The 22,028-nt window shown below is 41.6% G+C and overlaps 1 protein-coding gene across 2 annotated transcripts in view; it reads left to right on the forward strand.

Moving 5' to 3' along the window:
- Window positions 1–22,028, forward strand: part of bach2b (BTB and CNC homology 1, basic leucine zipper transcription factor 2b) — a 103,759-nt gene that overhangs the window by 65,725 nt on the left and 16,006 nt on the right. For both annotated transcript variants that reach the window (XM_008287249.1, XM_008287250.1), the window contains one exon: window positions 9,141–9,395. In XM_008287249.1, coding sequence (XP_008285471.1) covers window positions 9,141–9,395 — 255 coding nt within the window. The remainder of the gene's footprint in view (window positions 1–9,140; window positions 9,396–22,028) is intronic.

A 22,028-nucleotide genomic window follows, 5' to 3' on the forward strand; every position in this document is an offset into this window, starting at 1 on the left:
CTTCCCAATTGTGCACAGTGACACAGTGTTCATGTTAGTTTCCCTCTGACTGTACTGGCTCAGTGGATAATGTTATTAGAGTGTAGCAGCAGCAGTTGAGACTAATCTTGTTTATTACAAGGAGCCACAGGGTGCATATGTATTTTGTCACAATCATGCTGTGTGGATGTTCCTTCCCAATATAAAAAAAAAAAAAAACGAAAGAAAGAAAGAAAGGAAATCATCCCAATAGCTCAAGGGATATTAAAATTATTGTCCCACTGTAAGCTGTGATTTAGGCCTCCTGTCTGTGATTTTGTTATTTGCAACAACTCATCACTTGCAGCAGGTGTTCATGAAAGCGCCTGTGGGCCTCGTTCTGCTCCACGCTGATCTATTATCTGCCCGTATGAGGCAGTAATCTGTCAGGAAATGATGGAAAACATTATCAAATGCGTTAATAAATCAGTGAATGATAGAAGTTTCAGATGCGATATCTGTGTCGACTCAGCAGTAAAGCAGCTGGATGCGCAAAGAAACTGTTTACACCACAGCAGTTATTAGACTTAAGTGTAAACCGAGGGTTACGGAGTAGCTTGTATTTCTTTGCTGATAGATTCTTTCTTGTCTTGACCATTGTTTCAGTTGATTATATTAAAATTGATAATTGTTATATTGTTACAGAAAAAAGGTGCAATGGGGCAAGTAACGTATTAAGAAAGAGTACAAATGCAGGAAGTTATTATCACCACCCAAACTGTTGAAAATTTCCGTCACAGTCTACAATCTAACATCTTGGCTTTTTTAAAAATTTGCTATGCTTTTTATACTATATGTTTTTTTGTTGTTGTTGTTTTTTTGTTTGTTTGTTTTTTATCTGAATGCTTACCAAGCCTTTTTATTGTTGTGGCAAATCTAGGAATGACTTTGGTAAACAAAGTGATAGAACTGATGGCCTAAAATACAAAAAAAATCCAATCTCCTCTCGAGATCCACTGATCGTCTTGTTCATGAGCTTTTGACCACATCACGTCGTCTTCATCAGTGCATGATGGTGGAACTGTGCGTACTGTGAATAACAACATTACCAAGACAAATATAGTAAGATCAAAAGCTGTTTTATGACATTATGAGGACTGTTAAAGGTTCCAAATGGTAAAAATCTATTTTTTGTTGTGTTTTGTGGTTGTTAGGAACTTGGAGGTGTAAAATAAAAACTCTCAAGATATAAAAATATTTACTTTATATCACACTGGACAGCATGTTCTTCCTGAAGGGGGTAATAAGAGACATTGATTTATCACAGCTTCATCACAGCCACTTAAGCATCAGAAAAAAAGACATATTTTGATTTTTGTGTTTGTTTGTTTGTCTTTTTTTTTTACTGATTTGATTGTAACCCCTAACCCTAGCCACCCTGAAGGTTCCTTTATCAGGACTCGGCCATCGCTGCCTCTTAAAATGCAATCTGCCGCCATGTTTTGAAGGTTGCACCTTCAGTGAAGAGGCACTTGCTGCTACTGTGACTAAAATGGATGCAGCACTGTTGTGATTAATTTTCGTTGCATCACATTTAACAAAGCTGCTCTCGAGAAGTTTTAGAACAGGTTCAATCACATCAGTGTCACTGACTCATAGCAATAAGGCTGTTCTCCTCATACTTTACAGTTTTGATTATCTAGGAGTAATAATGTCCCTTTTATGGTGGAGATTTTCAACTCCCACTCAAGGCCCAGTGATGGGCACAGAGATAGTTGCTGTATTTCAAAGATCTCCTGAGTGTCTCTTCCCTGTAGAGCCCAGAGCTGTTTATTTTGGCTGTGGAAGTGACTAAATTCTAAAACCCTGAAGTCTAGGACTTAGGGGTTAATGGTTTCCTATCTCCTTCCTGCTTTGATATTGAAGGTTATTCTTGAAAACATTCTGACAGTGATTTGGAACTGTTGACTGAGTTTATCCTAAAACTGTCATGTGACCAATGACTCAGTCGAACAGTCGGATTCGTCATCAGCTGGTTGGTGTCTGCTGCAGTTGGAAAGTCGTCAACTTCTGAATCTGATTCTTTTTTCTAACTGGCAGGCACCACATGGAAATATTGTACTTGCAGTGGTGCTCAATACCTATTTGTCTCAAACAGAAATTCTAGCTTCCAGTGCTGGTGTTGCTCAGGGGGAGTATGAAAAGTTAGAAAGTGAGATAATCTGTTTTTCCACCTTTGTGCTGTTGCAGATAATCTATGCTTATATTTTTAAAAAAAATTTAAAAAAGGGCTTCTCACTGGAATGTGTTAAAGTCATGTAGGGTTTCTGAAATGGCAGATGATGTTATTTTATGACAGGAGTAATCACGCCTCTGCCACTGGGGGCTCAGTCTGTCCGCCCTCACTGCTTTATATATTTCATTCTGCCATGACCCAACCCCGCCTCTTCCCTCCACACAGTCTGCACATTATTCTGCAGAGACCCACAAAGAGAGGGGACACACATCACAGAGCACATCATAGCGCACTGTCGCACATTACCACCCCACCCTCCCACCCCTCTGACTTAAAGTCCCCAAACCACCACCACGTCATATGATACAGTCAGGCCGAAGATGACTCAAACATCCTGCTGCTTATCCGGTTCAGCTCGCTGACTGGCTAGTGTAAATGTGATTTGTTTTTTTGTAAATGCCAGACTTTGTTTGGTCCACAGTCCAGAAATGATGCATGAAAATCCATCCAATAATCTATGACCTGTGACTTACTGACTGAAGAAAAAAAAAAGTGGAAAGCACGGTTCATAATTTGTAGTGTGTAACTGAGGAAATAATGTGGCAGTAAGCCTGAAGAAACTGCTGCTACTAAAACACTCGGCTATCTCCTTACAGCTTGAAGTGGTTGTTTTAGCGCTGAAACACTTCACTAATGCACCAGTTTGTCAACATAACATTAATTGACAACAATTCTGATAATGGATTCATGGTTACTGTTAGTATTTTTGCTCAGCAAAAAAAACACAAATGTTAAATTGTTCAGGCTTCTAAAATTTAAAGAGTTTCAGGTAAAGAGTTCGAGGAGCTAGGAATAATATAATTAGAAGTCGATTTAAAATTTAATATGTTCAGGTTTGGCACAGTTACTGGTAAAAATAAATAAATAAATACTAACTAAATAATAATTATATGAATATATATATTCATATAATTCATATAATGAGAAGGTGATTAGCCTAGCTTAGCATAAGGTCTAAACATGAAACTCCCCAGAAAATGGTCATGTTTACATTTGTTTGTTTACAGAATAAAACCAGGCACTACCTTGTGTTCATCAGTAAGCAGACCAAAGGTCTTTGTAAGATAGCCATTTCCTCCTTCTCGAACTCTTTATGCTAAGCTAGGCTAACCCCATTTTAACTACAGTTTCTCCCTGAGATTGATATGATGTAATCTTTTGTACAGCATTGGACTGCAGTTGAAAAGGTGGATTACATGTGACTGATGTATTGAAACTAGAGTATATCTATGGGTGATTAGCCTAGCTTAGCACAAGGCCTAAGCACACAGCTCCCTCTAAAACCAAAAATGGTTGTATTTACATTTGTTTGTGGACAGATTAAAAACAGCAGATACTTTGTATTCATCAGTAAGATTCAGAGGTATGGTAAGGTATCTGTTTTCTCCTCCTTACACTCTTTATGCTAAGCTAGGCTAGCCCCATCCTAACTACAGCTCCTCACTAAGATTAATATAATGTAATCTTTTGTACAGCAGTACAGCACAGTTGAAAGGGTGGATTACATGTGACTGATACAATAAAACTAGAGTCTAGCTATAGGTAGAAGGTTGGAGGACAGCAGGTACACTCAGTACGAAACATAATGAAAGACATTGCTGAGTACAGGATGTTACCTGCAGCCTTTTCTTCTGCACCTTATGTACTGTACAGCAGTGTGTGGGCTGCTGTGCACACACGCTTTAAACGGCGCACCGAAGCACTACGAGCCGTAATTGCCGTAATGGGGAGTGCAGAGCTAACGGGTCTCCAGCCACATTAGTCTTCATCAGCCTCCCTCAGATCAGCAGGCTCGCTCCAGGAGCAGCCAGCAGTAAGCCCTGCAGTCAGCTCTGACCGGTGCTGGAGCGCACTTATCGCCATCACGCTGTGCTTTTGATCTGCAATCTGCACAGGAATGTTCGTAACTCACCAAGAAAAGGTTGGCAGCATCAGAATTCGTGTGGCAGAAAGAGCTGCCGTCAACAACTGGCCCTGCTAGTGAAAAAAGAAAAAAAAAAAAAAAGAAATCTTTTGCATCCATCAGCACTTCTAATCAGAATTCTGCCACAACCTGCTATTTTGTGGTGTGTGTGCGCCTGTGTGTGTGTGCGCCTGTGTGTATGTGTGTGTATGCGTGCATGTGTCTAACTATGCTTGCACCGTGCTTGTGTGTGTGCGTCTTGTGTTTGTGTCATCCTTGCATTTTCCTCCTACTGCAACAAACCATCTGAAGTTCAAGTGAAGCGAATGTGCATTCCAGGGTAGAAATAGCATGTTTAGATTGCTCTGAACCTCGTAACCACATCTGGAAACATTATTCTTGGAAGACAGGTCATTATCCTGGGAAACCAACTGAGAAATGTTTGGTGGAAATAAGCAAACTATACAACAGTTGGACCAGCCAGAACCACAGTCTGGGCTGATGTATTTGTTCCACAACAGACCCCTCACCTCACTCTGTGCTGTAACAGTGCACCGCTCCTGTCAAATCATTACTACAGCTCTGTCACAGGTAAACAATTAAATGTACAAAAGACGTAGATACGACGATTTCTCGCAAAACCGGCTCACAGTTTTCACTTCCCTCATTGTGGTCTCTGCTCAGCACACATGTGCTTGCATCAGACGTCATTTCTAGTAGGCGTTACACTAGATGACAGACAAGTGCTCTCCTCTGCAAAGACGTCAATAGGATCCCCTTTTGCACCTGATTGGACAAAATCACAGATCCCCAGGCATTGATTAGTCTCTGCCTTTGATTTTCAGACATGTTTCAGAGCAAAAAAATCTGTTTCTTCATAAACCTGGGGTCAAAAACGGGTCATGGAGTTGCTGAGTCATTTGCATATTTCATCTGCAATACCTGGCTGAGACATGCCACTGACATTTCAAAAGGTGACAAGCTACATCATCAGCTAAAACACTTCACACCACACTTGGCTGATTAGTCTGGCTCTCGGCTCAGCTCGCTGTCAGTGGATGTTTTCCAGATGTTTTCCAGACTCTCGCTGCAAGAATTTAAGCCTTAACAAGACTGAAAGCAGCTATGTGGAGCTAGTCTCAGCTGACTCAAAGCAATGCTGGAACACCCGAAAGCCTCCATATTCACTTTATGTTGACTTTTGTTTATGAACGTGAACCACATACGGTGTAATTCCTTTATAACTGGTGAAGCATTTACGGTATAAAACAGTCAAAACATCCAAGGGGACACCTGTTTTTGTCAAACCAACAGTCTAAGATCTACAGATATTCACTTTACTATCATACACATAAGGAAAATTGCAATTGTTCAAATCTCAGAGGCTGGAACTTGAGAATTTTCTTGCATTTTAAATCCCAAAAACACTTAAAATAGCCAATTACTTTCCTTTCTACTAGCTAATTGATTAATCAGCCAATCATTCAGAATTTTTAGAATACTGCAAGCAATAATGCTGCCATCCATAGTGAGATCAATCGGGACCCAATAGTAAATGTTTGCCACATAACATCCTAAAATTCCTGCCAAGCCAATCTGTCAGAGATCACCAATTGTATAATAAGTAAACCCTAGAAGCTCAGTCCTAATAACTTGCACTATTAAACGAAGCAGGAAATTGTGCCACCTGTTTGTGTTCTTGTTACATGCAAGCTATAGTTTAAATCACTGTGCTGCTTCCTGGATTCTTCCTCCATTCATTCAGAGTGAGATGCTACTCCTCTGGTGATCACTCTGTACATCTATATATAGTCTTTCTGAAATGTCTATACCTATTCTTTGCACATTTGCCCATTTCATCGGAGTCAGACAGGTTCCCCTGGGAACCGTCTTATACAAGGACTTTCGACTGTGTTTCTGAGTGTTGCGTCTTTCTCAGGGGAGCCATCTTTGAACAGGTGGCATTTACTAGTTTCATTCGCGCCTTCTGTGCAGTCGCTCCACTATATCCTGATGAAACTAGCGCTCCGGACAAAAGCACATGGTGCAAATATTTGATACAGTTTTTTGTTTTTTTTTTATCAAAGGCTGTACTAGTGACTAGAGTGTGATTTTTAGCCATGACACAATATCCAGAGTCTTATTGGATATTTTCTGTTTGTTTCTAAGTGTCATTCAGCACTTGCTTTCAATTTGTACTCAAAAACTCAGAATGGACAGGCCAAAGGTTTTTTATGCTTGGCTTATGAGCTAGAAAAGCTGGTGTATGGATAAAAATGAAAGGCAACAACTTGTAATGGAAACAGACCTGATGAATAAATGATCATGTGCATAAAATGTGTAACTTCAACATCCACTGAAGCGCCACTAGAGAGATAAAATAAACACAAACATCAAATCCATGCAGGGCAATGAGGAAGCCATCCAACTGAATGAATTCCATATTTCCATCATATTTTCTACATATCTTTTTATTTCCCCCTATTTGCGGTTTGACAGGAGATCTTTTAATGATGTAATCTCATTACAGCCTCGTCTTCTACAAGGGTTTATTGACAAAGTGCCAACAGCTGTTTATCTCAACAAATCACCTCCTACTGCTGGAGGATGACGGTTGTGGATGAAAACAGGCATTAATTGGCTTTTTTTTTTTTTTTTTTTGGCCAGTGTTTTTTTTTTTTTAATTGAGTTACAGTTTGTTGATGGAAACCCTTCTACTGTTCAGAGTCTGAGCAGATCAGCTGCAGTTTTCCATTTATGAGGATTGCCAGTTCTCACACTTTTGGCTTGAGACACCATCACGCAGCCTCTGAAAAATAATTCTGCTGTACCAAGAGGTCCATGTGAAGGCAATTCATTGCTGTGTTGTGCTTCTGATTCTGTGCTCACTTAAGAGATGTTAAGTGTACTTCCTCATTTTCTATAACACTTCTCCTCTTGCTGAGCCTTTTTCATGCAAAACAGTATGAGTCAGTGAGTTTCCTTTGTTTACATGGTTGTTTGGTCATTATTACACACAAAACATGTTTTAAAATAGAAGCAAAAGTTCCATTCAAAAAGCAGTTCCATAAATAAGAAGCCCCGTGACCCACGAGATGTCAGTCAACTTAAATTTTACAACATGTAAACATCCAGCATTTGACATTATTTTCTCTCCGATCATAAGAAGGTGAGATTTAATTAGAACAGTTCCACACAGAATGAGGACATCTCTCTCTGTAATCACATTTTCTAGACCTTTACAATTGTCTGATAGCTCGCTTCAACTTAAAAAAAAAAAAAAAAAAAAAAACACTAACGGGAACTTTTGTGGGGAAATCTAATTTGGAGCACTGTGTGAAACTAGGACAAAAGGACAAAGTCACCTCATGCCAGGCAGTCATTTTGATAGCACACATTCAAGCAAGTTCACAGTTCTACTTATTATCGAGGGTGGCTTTACTCCTACATTCAAGACCACGTCTGGTTTGAGTCCTCAGACGAACACAGCAGACTCTGAGAGGGCAGGAGAGCAAATGTAACAGATGTCTGCTGGAAAACTTTAATCGGCGCAGTGTTGTGTCAGCACATGATAGAGAGTAGGGAAATTAATTTCTAACTTGTAAACAAAAGCCCACATATAGCGGAGAGACATCTTGGCACAGATCGTCATCTAATATAAAGGCCCTTTGAGCAAGTTGTGTATGTGTGTGTCTGTGAGGAGAGATAGTTGTGCGTCTGTCATCGCGGGGCAGCCTGAGCAGAGTGGAACGTTTGGCAGGAAAAACTGTTCCACAGGGGCACGTGCTGTTATGTTCCCTGAGCTGAACTTCTTGGGATGTGAGTGCGGAGTGACTTACAGTAAGTCTAGCCAGGCAGCAAAGCCAGAGCACATTATTTATTTGATATTATTCACTTTTGTACAACTGAGAATATATTGGATTTGCAGTGGGCTGTTGCTCAGAGACAGCATTGTCCTAAAGCTGCCCTCACAAGTGTTTCTACAACTCAGAAACAGAAATTCTTAATCAGCTGGGTTCAGTAGGTGACTGTTCTGAGGATCTGAGCCTCTTTGCCCCAAGGTTTTCTTTTGTTAGTGGTAGTTTGAGCAAATGCACAATTAAAACTGAAACCGTAAGCATGTTACAGTGGATCCCATCTCACTGGACGGCCCTGTATTAATCAGAATCAGTTTGAGTAAGAATATGTACACATAAAAGGAATTTGACTCTTTTATTGTTCTAATCTCTGTTTTAGGTACCTTTAACTCTTTGGGTTTCACTGTGTGTCTTACTATCCAAAAAAAATTACAGTACATGATCTTAAATACATTTGTGTTTAATAGGAACAGATGGAATCCTGGAATACAGAATGGAGGGGTCAAAAGGTCCTCTAGTGGGCGATTGAGCCTTTATTGTTTGGTCTAAACGTGTTTTGTGCCCATAGTTTTGCAGTATTTCTTTCTTTGTTTCTATTGTGATGCCTATGAATCAGCCTCTGTGCCATCATCCCGATTCTTACCCCGTGAAGAAGCAGCAGCTCCTGCACTTATAATCTCACCCTCCGTTAGATGATGTTCTCTGGTTGCTCAGCATGCCTATACAGTGAGTCCTTCCTAGATTACAAACACATGTGGAACTCTAGAGAAAAAAATACACCACACTTCACTCTGGACTCTCTCATCTACCATCAAATGAAATGTAATCGTCTTTTAGATTAAAAGGTGTAGTTTTGTTTCCGTGATTTGTTGTGAGAAGAGGAATCATGGGGAATACCCATGTGACTGATATGGATATTTTGTGCAGGCGCGTGCACTGCAAGATTTCACTGGCTTTTAAATGTTAAAGAGCGAGTGAGCACGTGAAGCAGCAGCCAGCCAGGCTTGTATATGTTGAATCATGAGGCTGGCTGCAGCAGACTGCCGGGGCTGATGTCAGCCCTGCGGTATGTGCTTGCTGGGCTCGGCTGTAAGCTGACCCCCCTCTGTTGTGCTTCTATTTCCAGGGCGTGAGCGGAATGTCCGTGGATGAGAAGCCTGAAGCCCCCATGTATGTGTATGAGTCGACGGTTCATTGTACCAATATCCTCCTCTGCCTCAACGACCAGCGGAAGCAGGATATCCTGTGCGATGTGACTGTCCTGGTGGAGGGCAAGGAGTTCCGAGGGCACCGGGCCGTGCTGGCTGCCTGCAGCGAGTATTTCCTCCAGGCACTGGTGGGCCAGGCGGAGAATGGCTTGGTCGTTAGCCTTCCTGAAGAGGTAGGTCCATCAAGCACGCTGTTTCCCTGACAGGTTTCCCTCGCAGGGGTGCAAAGGCTGCTGACTTTCAAACAATGGGCCACTAAAACTCTGACACAATACAAAAACAGCACGCACCGGACTTCTATTCATTCCTGCCTCATAAAAAAAACCCTGCTTTAGGAAATGCTAACTGTGTTTTTATCACACAAAAAAGCATAAAAGAAAAATGACATATAAAATACTATGACTGATGAGTTATTTTGGTTGTATATTCCAAGTGTGGCTGTACCTGCACACTATATTTGTCTGAAACTTTGTCCAGAGCAACATTTTTAACTGCACTGCAACCAAGACAGAATATAACAGAGTGGGTTATTAGACAGATTTATCACGACAGAACCAAGACTACAGCCAACAACATTATTGTATAGGTTAGGATGGGGGTGACAAATGATGCAAAGGAGGGTCTGATTATCCTGCATGTAGTTGTGTGTATATGTGGTGAGAGTGGGACAAGAAAACAGAACAGTAAACATGAAACTCATTAACTGGCCTTGACTGTCATTGTATCCTCAATGCTACATGGAATATTTATCAGGATTACATCCCTAATACAGCTCTGGTTGGTTGAAATAAGATGTCAAATCTGGCAATTTGTGTCAGTTTTTGTTATTCAATCTTTAAGGGAATTGAATTTTTATCTTAGGTGGCACAGACCAGCTCCTGTTATGCCAGTAGCATTTCATTCAGTGCAGATCAGGGTTTTTGAGCAGCACAAACATTTGGATTTTATAATCAAATTTTGAGTATAGGAATACAAAATTAGAAATAGCAATTTGATTTGGATTCATCTCTTTGAACAGGTGGAGCCTGCGGGTCTCCTATTGGACCGACCAAATGCCCAACAATCTTACCTCATCTCCATCTGCTCCCTTTTTTAATAATTGATCACATCACAGCTTCAACTGATATTTTTTGAGAATATTTTCTTTTCTTTTCTATACACACTGCGTTAGCTTTTCTGTCACAAGAGCGTATGGCGGTAAAGTAGTGTTTTAATTTGATCCGCAGTTAGCTGCGCAAGAACATCTCAGTGAAAAGGTGTGACAAAGTGCATTATTGAACCTATAGGGCTGTGATTGCCAATTAGCACCTGTCAGCTGCCGCCGCCAGTGTCAGCAGCACGTAGCACTTTGCGGCGCGATTAACGTCACCTCTGCCTTGGCGCTCATCAGGTTCAGCAACACTCCTCACTCTCGCTCACCTCGGCTCTCACACTGTAACTTTAAACTGATCCACTTCAGAGCTCCAGCACCGAACACACAATGAAAGCGTCCCGCTGACGTATTGATGTCACACACACATATTCCTACATACATGTGCTGCTGTGAAAACTGGGGCACATCCCACATATGCTGTTGAGCTGTGGCTCCTCGCTGGGGCCAGCGTGCATTAATAAAGTAACGCCTGTCAAACGACATTGTCGCCATGCTCATTGAAAAGGAATTCACCGTCAGATTGTCGTCTTATGTAAAATGAGCGAATTTTTTTATTTTTTTCCCCCCCTCCTTAACTCAAAGAATGACTGCAGGGAACAGCTCCTCTGTGCTCAAAGCAGAATCCCTTTCATTCAGTGGCTGCGTGTATGAATAATGCATGAGCTGCTGTGTGTTTCAGGTGTGAGATGGAGTGTGGAAAGTAACATCTTTCAATGACTGTCTCTTTAATGTGCCAGAGAGAGAGTTACTCCCGTAGAGGTTTTAACTAAGCCTCCTTCTCTTTGTCCATCTCTGCTCAATTTGACAACACTTGACATATATTTTATCATTTCATTTGAATGGCAACATACCAGAAAATGAATATATTTGGCTTTATTCTGTCACAATGGACACTTAAAATAGCTCCAACATATTTTCGACAACAAACAGGATGTGTACTCACGTTCTGTAGAAATGCAAATGATTATTATTTTCATTATCATTTAATCTTCATCAATTAATCATTTAGTGGACAAAAATGTCAGAGAAGATCACTGAATATATGTGAACACTGATTTGTTATGCAGAACCCAGTTAATTTTTTGACACTGAAAATTCAAAGATATTCAGTATATAATGATATATAACATATAGGAGCGACTGATATTTAAGTACATAACCAAGAGTCTATTCACAGGTATATTTTGAATTATTATTACTGAGGCGTTCTCTTGCATCAAGCAAATTTAATGCTGTAGCTACAATGTATTGTTTTATATGTCGATATACAGTATTTTAGATGCAACTAATAACTACAGTTGTGAAATGTGATGGAGCAATGGCTCCTCTTTTCTGTTTATCTATTTAAGGTGAAATTTTCCTTTAAATTGCATGCCTCTGCCCTGTGGAGCAGGTCGTACATCTCTCTCTGACTGTGGAGACACGCACATCATGGAGGCATGTCGCTTCAGTGATGGTGCCTATCAAATTTTTTAAGGTCCCCTGTCACCCTTTGCTTTACGGTCAGTGACTGAAGTCTGCTGACGCATCCTTGCCTCCAGTCTGAACGCTGTCTTCTCTGGGATGCTAAATCGTGGCGGGGGGGGGGGCCCGAGCAGACTCAGCCCCCACTGGTCTGTGTCATCTCAGAGCAGCAACCTTTAGCTCTACGACATGCACTTTAGCAACGCGCGACTGACACTCGGCTGTCTGGCTGCGGTCGAGTCTTCCTTCGGCAGCTACCGAAGGCTTCCACCTACGTGTAACAAAGGGCAAACCAGAAGGGCCTTGGCTGCCTCTGGGAGAAAGAGGGGGGGGAGGTTAGCGCAGATGAAATGTGAAACAAAGACCACCTCCCCCACCACCTTCATCACCCCTCTCTCATAGCCTTGCCGCCCCTGGGGTAGCCGGGGCTGGCGCGAGTGAGTGACATCATCTATATCTAATGTGATTGTGGGCTTGCACAGGGGCAGCCAGTTTCATCAAGGGGCTTTGTTGGCCATCACATCATGGGAACAAAACAATCCCGCTTTATCTGAGCGATGCCGTCCTCCAGGGCCAGCCGGCAGGCAGAAGAGCACGATGTCCGTGTTGTTTCCCTACATCATATTTCTTGTGAGCATGAAACAAAGGCAGATTCATAAGAGTCGGCGTGCCACAAATACAAGGCAGGGAGAGGAATTTCAAAGAGAGCCCTCCACTGGAGAGAAGCTGTTATCACTGTGACAAACAGAAATGATCTCCATATTGTGCCACTGTGTGTAAAGATGTGACTCAGTCCTCTCTGCCATGATCACAGCTGACTGCTGTCAGCTAGTTGTTAGTGAACAACATGTTGCCTTTATTCTCCTGTGTAATAGGGTGATGCTGATAATCTGATGATACTCTACTGTACATCGGAATGTTCCTGAATTACAGCAGAAATCCAATTTATTTCAGCTTCAATCAAATTACTGTTCACTGAGTCACTCTAATAATTAACTGCAGCACTGTCTTGTGGTCCAGAGTGAGAATATTCTGACTGTCTGGAAGTATTGATTCCAGATCGCTGTGGGGACAACCCCAGAAGGTGGCAGGACTTTTTTTTTTTGCCATCTCTGCCCTCTCTGATTTCTACTTCAGAAAAAAAAGGAGAGGGCAGGACTGTGAATCAGCAGAGTGCTGGTTCACAGACCTCAAACCACCTCCTGTTTGTCAAATCTTTCCTTAGTCATGAGCCAGGAAACACTGCACATTTTTCATCCCTCAAGAAAACACACAAATGTGCACCCTGTTTTAAAAAGGAGGGTGTATCCACCTGCAGTGTCACAAAGGATTTTCTGTGGTTTATTTTTTTACAAGACTGAAAGCTTGTGATTCTGTAAGGCTGCTTTACACTGCATATTGAAGAAGTCTTATAAAAGGTGGCTTACGTAAAGGTAGCCTTAGCAGCAACAAAGGGAGTTTGTCATAATGATGATCGGGCTAGGGCGGGGGTTAGGGTTGGAGGGGTGGTACCCAGTGCCCAGGTGTATAAACTAGACTCCCATCTAGTCAGGAGAAGACCCCACACCACAAACTAGCAGCGGCGATGTCCAGTGAGATGTCAAAGGCAAACCCAGCTGAGGGAGGCATCCAACCTGAGATGGTCAGATCAGCGCCAAAAGACCTAGTGATTAAAGTCCAGGGCCAAGTCTTCAGTGAGCATGAATGATTTTAGGTCTTTCTCTGGGTTTACAGGAAAGGTCAAGGGGTCATCAAATCCTTTGGAATTACCCTCTATTTGCCATTAAAAGTCATAACCAGTTTTATGATAATCTCACCAGTAGTTGTTCACTTGCAGAGCTTAGGGTCAAACAGACAGGCTGACCCCACTAGAAAAACAACACCAGGCTGGGATGTGCTCGTAGTTTCTACAATGTGTCGTTGCTGTAGGCAAAAGTATTCATAGCTGTTCAGAACTGTTACACTGTAGAGAGAGAAGAGAAACAAGTTTATTCAAAGGTGGATGAAGGTGCTCGGTTGTCGACAGTCTTTTCTCAGTGGTATTCACAAGGTATTGCTCTCATTGATTTTTGTCTGTTCTCTCACCTTTACAGACCAGGTGAGTCGCTACATGAAGTTGAAGTGCTTGTGGATTGTTGGTTTGACTCAAGATGACGCCCTAAGATGACCTGTGTTCACTTGTTCCTGAAAAGCAGCCTCTTGCAGCCATGAGAATAAAACCCCCTCCAGATATGCATTGCGTGTTAGGTTCTTGGTGTGTCTGAATGACCCCTGCTCATTTTTCTATCATTCTTACTAGATCAGACCTAGCAACATATTTTGACCTACGTCCAGCAGTAAACCTTGATTTTGACATTTTGTTACAATTATTAGTAGTTAGTTGATGGCAGTTTTTTTGGGGCCGTTCATTAAACTTACCATTAGTTCAAGTTTCACTTTTGTTCATGAGTAGCTCCTTGAACTTAGATGTATTGTCTTTTCTTACACATATGGAAAATATTACTGGAGCTGTCTACATCGCTGTCTGAATGAACTCATAAAATTGACAGATTTCTGAATAACAGAATGCAGTCACAACAACAGATTGATGAATGCTGTGCATCCCATGTCTGAAAAAAGCCTGACTGACTGTCCCCTTGAAAGCAAAAATAGGTGTAGTGTGAAGTTCAGCTTTCAGAGATGTGCTTGGGCCAGCAAAGCATCAGATTCCACTGTGATTTGGTCTTCTTGTAACCAAGACCTCAACCTTCCTTTTCACAAAGTAGTTCTTTAATCATGATTATAGCCTTTCCTTGATCTTTACCATGTAGCTTTAGTTGCAAGGAACCTAAGCAGCTTTTAACCACAGCAGTTCTGCTAGTTGCAAGGGGAAAAAAATGTCTTGCTGCTCGGAGAGTGAAAGACTTTGAGACAGTTCAGAGGCAAACATGAAGGTCTCGTAGAGGTTTAAGGGGGTCGATGAGCGACATCCGTCCACCGTCTCAGCTTCCATCGGGGCTCGACCTGCACAGTGCTGTCTAATCTGAAGGGGCCTCACACAGACTGGCCCTGTACCAAGTGCCTGGCCTGAACAATCACACACATACAGCCTGTTAGACAGATGGTGGTAGTCAGGAGCCAGGGACACAGCTCTGCTTCCTTAAAGATGGGGGTTGGTTGGTAGGAGATGAAGAGGAAGCTTTGGAGAGAAGAGTGATGAGCTGCAGTGGGAGCAGTGCTCACACTTATACCCAACCCCCTTAGTCCAGCAGGGGGTCTCTCTTTCTCTGCCAACACAAGGACACCTCTCATGCAGTAAGCTGACAGAGACGATGCAGGGTCTTTGTCTGAGCAGGGTGGAGGAGCACCTTGAGCAGTCAGCCTGCAGGGCGACAGCCGGCGGTGATCCCCATGTTTATGCTCTTTGTATTTAACCTCCAAAACCCAGCACGGTTAAGCAGCGAACATCCCCCTTAATGAAAGGAATACACAGACTTTCATCGGTTCGGGCTGATAAAACCTGCCATACAAGCACGGCGAACAAACCAAATTCTGGGCACACACCTGAATGTCCTGGCATGTTCGCATACCGAGCAAAACCAATTTATGTGATCACTTGTTTGGGTGGAAGCAAGCCGCCCAAACACTGTGTTATTTTTTGTCTTAAACAGTGTAGAGGTGGGGTCATGTCCTCCCCAGTGTCTGGCCTGTACTGTAAGCTGCACTGGCAGAGGATTAGACATACACTATCTGATTTAATCCACTGTCAGGGGGAGGTTGACTTACCCACAGCTCAGCACCAGGAACGTCTGAGCTTCTGCTGCCACTGAGGGTGACACTTTCCTTACGCTCCCAATTCTTTTAACATCACAGCGAAAATATATTCAGCGTGCTCAATGCTTCTTTTCCCTCTTTACAGACATACACATTTGCACTAAAACTGGTGCAAATTGTTTGTTTGCTGTTATTTATTAACATTTTTTTAATGAATCAAACTGTAAATTAACCTTCCTCAGTATATACATGTGTCACAACAATTTAGTCACTAAATTTAAAGGCTAGATGCCAAAAATGTAATACGTATTCTGTGTGCTAAATAATATAGACTATTAATTAGTGCAAAATTCCTGGAAATGGTTAGTTTAATATTTGTTTGCATCCTGTAATTTTAAGCATCCTGTACCATTGTTATTGTTTAACACTTTTACCCTTAGCAGCTTTAAATATTAATATGGATAGATGGCATATCACAGTGAACAACATGTCTGATCGTATCAGAATCAACTTTATTGGCCAAGTTTCTAAATGCAAACGAGGAATTTGACTTCAGTGATTGTGAATGTTCTTACAAAAGAAGAATACAGCATTTTCGGATGCTGGTTTTATTGTTATAGTGAAACAAATGGTTGCTAACAATGCATTAAAATAAAGTGAAAATTATTTTAAATGTAGAAAAATGTGCAAAATACACGTGTAGATTATAATACAGGATTATATATGATTTTCATCCAGGTAGTAACAAAATGTCGTCCAACTCTCTGTTGAATGCACCTTTTTCACCAAAATCTCTACCGCCTTACTATTTATGATATTAACTTTTTTCTAATTTTCAATTGCTTTTTGAGAATTACTCCTTTTATAATGTCTTATTGTTATTGCACAGCCTTGAGGAACAGTCACTTTTCATGTCACTGCACACACTGTATGAGCATGTGACAAATAAAAACTCCTGAATCTTCTAATGTAAGCTACCGAACAGATAGGATGTCTGTGTGTCTGATAGGTTAGTGTTCCAGCTGTCTGTGTAAGAGATTTTCCTTCGGCTCGGGAGCTTTTCTGTTCTGTGGCGGGCCTTTGTCCCTCCACATTTACTGTCATCTCCTCCGGCACAACAGCTTAACCCACAACGGCGTCATGACAGTGTACAGTGCAGCGCCTGTTTCATTTCCATTAACGCTGTGACTCAGGCTCCTTATTGTTTATCTGCGCACAGAGGTTAATGTCAGGTTACTCAGCAGATCTGATGTTAAAGCGTCGGCTGCTCTCTTCAATGGAGATGGAGTGTTTTCTCTTGCACGGGGAAGCACTCCATTGTCATGCCATGCCGTGTCCTCATTAGCATGCATGACATGCAGGAATTCACTGGAGCACATTTGAATAAATTAGCCCTCTCCTCTATGAAGGCGAAAGGCCGATGTAAGAGAAGGGCACTGGGTGAGGGAGACTGATTGAGGGAGGGCGGTGTAGTATTGCTCAGCTTGTTTATGAAAGGATATTTGGCAAGCTTCCTACAAATGTCATGCGAATTGTCTGTGTGTGTGTGTGATTGGCCACTGCCTATAATTTCCTGCCCTGTAATGGTATCGGCTGTCCACTTCAGACGCAGAGGAGGGCTGTTAGCCTAAAATGGCCCCAATCTGTCACCCTGATGAATTTTTCTCTTTGTCTTAACTCATACACTAAGTGCTGCTAACAGCTGAAATGTTTCAAACGTCATGGCAGGCAGCTAATGACCAGGAAACGATCTGTGTATCCTCCCTGTCCTCCCTTTCTTCCTTTAACAGTTAGTTTCCTACGCTGTGACCATCTCACTTCCTCTCATTTTCCTTCGTGCTCCGTCCATCCTTCCCCAGTGTTTACCTCCTCCCTCTTTCCATTCTGTGTCGCTCCCTTTAGGCTTTCCTTCATTAGGCTGCTGTGCTGGTTGTAACAGTGGAGTAATCACATATGGTGCAGGGCACACATAAAGATGCACTCCCGCAGGCAGCAGCTGCTGATACTAGCTGAAAATAGATCCCTGGTACGCTCAGCAGTTTTCCTCCAGCAGCTTTGCTGTTTATCGGCAGCCCTGGATGCAATGGCCGGCCGCCCAGCCTCATTTAAGCTGTCAGTGCCTCACCATTACAGTCGGCATGGTTCACTCTACCACACCTAATTCTTTGTGCGCGCGCGCGTGTGTGTGTGGAGCAAGGCTAGAGGCAGTTGTTTGAGTGTACGTTTGCTCCGTTTGCAAGAAGGTTCTTTTTTTTTTTTCTGTGTCAGAGTGTCCGTCCTCCATGCATCATCTCATTAATAAATTAATGATTCTTTGTCTGACACAAAGATTCCTTCATTTAGCAGGCACATTAGTGAGATGTCCAAAGCAAAGTGAATTTTGCAATTAGCGTGAAGAACATTCAAAATAGACAACATGTACATGTGGACTTTTGACTTTTAGAACCATGAAAGGACTAAGCATCATGATATCACTGCCTCTGATGCACAGATTTTGACCTTTGTATTGTAATCAGTTTCTCAGAAATCCCCCAGCATTATGGATTTATGAGAGTAAATCACGAGGGTTCCCCTTTAATGCAAAAATAGAAACACAGAATTCATTAATATCATCACAAGCATTAAACTAGTGATATAAAGAGGAAGCAAGATAAAAGATCAGTCTGCAGCCTAAAGGACATGCACACAATATCATCACACAGTTTATAGTAAAAAAAAAAAAAGAGCACGAGATTCAGAGTCAATGGATTCATTATTGCAGCGAGAACAGAAATGTGTGTGTGTGTGTGTGTGCGTCTGTGTTCCTGAGCGGAGCTGCAGTAGTGGTGTAGTGGATGTGCTGTGCTCATCAGTAGAGCGGATAGTCCAGTCAAAGCCTCTACCCTCCCCCCAATCTGTCACACTCAGACACACTCAGACTTACTCTAACACAGACACACACACACACACACACACACGCATACAGCAACACACACAGACACACACCATCCCCCCTCACAGATATGGAGTCAGCAGCTTCCTTTTAACAATGACTGATGTGTGCAATGCTGCTGGATTGTCTGTTAGCCAGAGCGCACTGCAAGGTGCTTCACACCAGAGGCATGCTGGGAACCTGCAGCCTGTAGCGGCATCAGGTTAACAGAAGAGAGACGGATGTTCAAGGCTGAGCTGTAGTGTCTCAGTGTCCCTGCAAATCCAAAAACACATATATTCAATTTTAATTGAAATAATATCATACATTGTACACTAAACAAATGTGCACATAGCATTTGTCAAATGTGTTAGTGCTGGAGTTAGTATAACTGTTTACATCATGAACACTTGGCTGTCTGTGATCATATCACAGCAACAAAGAAACTCAGCAGATGTGTAATTGAAATTAACAGGAGAATTGAGATGTAGGCTCAAAATGAGACACACCAAGGGCTAATACATCTAATTATGCAAGTGTAACTTTACATAGCTATTTATAGCACGTGGTCACCACTGCATTGACGATGTAGGTAATAGGGCCACAGTACTGATTTATAAACCCAACTGGGAAATATTTCAAGCTGTCACGGGCCAGCTGAAAGAAATACTGAAGGATTTGACAGCTGTTGCTCTTGAAAAGAAACGCCTCATTTCACAGAGCCACAATTACAATACAAAGTAAGAAACACGTTTATTTATAGCTTTTTTTCAAGAGAGACTCGCAGACTGTAGTGGCTTCTAATGAGCAACAGCGGTTCGTGGAAGAGAGAAATGTGTAGTGGAGGGACAACAGGATAAATAGATGACAGAACTGATAAGTTACACTTAAGGAAAAGCTTGAAGAAAGGAGTGGAAGACAAATGCCGCCTTACAGGTGTTGTGCATGATACAATTACGCAATTATTACATATCTTTGTCCATCAACAAAACATAAAATGAAGGAATATCTTCCAGAGAAATTATCTGTACTAGAGTTCTGCACACTTTGAGAGTCTGTATAGACATGTACAATACAGTGAAATCATAAAAATAATAAAACCAAGTCAACTGATTCTACAAATGCATTCGCAATGAAACAACAGGCCTCAGAGGTGCTTTCCGTAATGTACCAATTTTTAAAGGAAAGTGTGTAGCCACAGTTAGTCTGTATTCATTTATTCATTGGCAAATATCAAATCTTCATATCAAGCCACCTGACCTAATCTCAGTTCCTCAAGATTTTTCCTGGGAATTTAGGGGTTTTGCCATCCTCAGGGGAGGTTTGTATAGACTGATTATAACATTTCTTGAATCACTATATTTACTTTTAAGCTAAAAAAATTTAATTAAAATGTGAAGAAAACTTTGGGATTTGGTTCAAAGATTAATAATAATAAAAAAAAAAGCTCATACGTGCACCTTGAGTAAAGAATTTCCCCACCAGGCATGTAATCCTGTCAGTTTGGCTAATAGTTTGGAGCATTTAGGCAATGTCTAGAAATTCATTCTTGCTGACAATGGCACAGCAAATGCACTGACATCATGCATGCAAATAGAGATCATCTTTGTTTCCATAAACAAGTACAGTATGACTGTCAGCATGCGCCAGATTCAGTCATAGATGGTATCAGATTTCGTTTAGATAGACTCATACATAATCCTGGAGATCACAGAGTTTAGCTGAAAGTCAAGTTGGGTGTTTTACAATTTAAAGCTCTAATTCTTGTATCTGTTGTTTAATCACATAATCCCCGTCTGTATTTTGGGGTCATGTTCTATCCAAATTGGCACAAACTCATCTCCGTTGTGTTGTTGCACTCTGAGCCTCTTGCATGTATTATCTCTAATTTTACTTTTGGAACAAGGAAAAAGGCAATAAAACATTGGTTCGTTTGGTCTTAGAGGTCTTAGAAACAAACAAAAAAACAAAAATAACAACTTAATGCACATGTTTGCTTGTCTGCTAGAAAATCCACAAGGCCTGATGATTTAATACATTCCTAGACTTACTCAGATCACCTCAAGCTATTTTTTTACTGACATATTTGTGTTTCCGCATGCATAGTGCTTAGTTGTTTTTCCAGGCGGAAAAATCCACAAAGCAAATTCTGTGGTTTTTTGAAAGCTTGATTACCTAGAAGGGAAAATCCTGTTTTACTAGCGGGGTGTCTGGCAGAGGCTGCTGGACCTCTGGAAGCTGCGGCAGCGCTCATACAGTGCATACCTAGGGTCATTCATCTTCTTGTTTCTCCCAGCAAAGGCAGCAAAACAATCAGTAAACAGTGGGCTCATTAAAACCACATTGTGCTGCTCATCCTCTACATCTGCAAGTCTGTGCGAAGTCTTGTAAGAAAGACTTTACATCACTCAGCCCCTGAAAAAGTGCTTTGCAGACAAACAATACCGGCCAAAGTGAATCCATTGTAATCGCATCTGTGGGTGCACCTTTACTCCGCATGTAGTTTGATCGCATTCCCCCAGCGCCTAACAGTAATGTGTTTGTCACCTGAGAATGAACCAGGATAAAGCTGCAGGGATTGGTTGGTAGAGCCCGAGTAAAGTGATGAACGCAACCTAGTGTGAACCTCACGCTGATCTCCAAACAGCAGACAAGCCACGTTTAAATCCAGCTCCTCTGAGTCCTTTCTCTCGTCTGTGTGCTCAGTGACAACAGCACCAGAGGGCGGGCTGGACTTCTACTCAGGCTCAGGAGTTTACCTAATTATCTGGCATTAAGTCTAAATGGAAGGCTTCCCTCCATCCTCCCACAGCACATGGCCACAACGGGGATAAGCCACAGTCTTACAAACCATTAGGCTTTGCAGGCACTTGACCTGAGGATGCAGGGCACTGACACAGAAAGTGAGGCTGTGGGGCCATGTCCTGATCAGGGCAGTTACAGTACAAAACACTGCTAGGGCATGATCACAGACTAGCAAGGAATTTTTTAAACTTAGATTCCCAGGTATAATAGAGGCAGGATATCAAAGCTTGACATTTTGTTTGCAGAAAAAGCTTGCACTTGACCTGTGCCAAAAGCTGGCATTGAATGTGTGGTCAGATTTGTAATCTTGTTTACTCATTCTTTGATCAAATAGATCCTGATTTCAATCACAGTTTTGCAGATTTTGACCATTTTATTTATAGTGCTTGCATTTAAACAATTTTTAACTCTTTTGTTAAGTGTTTATGTACAATTTAGAAAGTGTTAAATTGATATCTGTATTAAAGCTTCAGTACTGAGATCTAAATCTCTAAATCCATTTGTAATTCTCTGAGCAAGTCATAAAAATCATTCCCACCATTTACCCACAAAACAGTACAGCAAAGGCAGCATTTTAGATTCCAGCTAAGAGTGAATACATTAAACTGAATGAATATAAATCAGCACTTGTTCTTTGACATCTTAGCTCAAGTAAGTGAGGGTTTTGCAAATACAGAGCAGTGACAGGAGTGGGTGTATGCAAAACCAATGATATGACCA

The sequence above is a fragment of the Stegastes partitus genome, unplaced genomic scaffold (assembly GCF_000690725.1).
Source record: "Stegastes partitus isolate 25-593 unplaced genomic scaffold, Stegastes_partitus-1.0.2 Scaffold492, whole genome shotgun sequence".
NCBI lineage: Eukaryota > Metazoa > Chordata > Actinopteri > Pomacentridae > Stegastes > Stegastes partitus.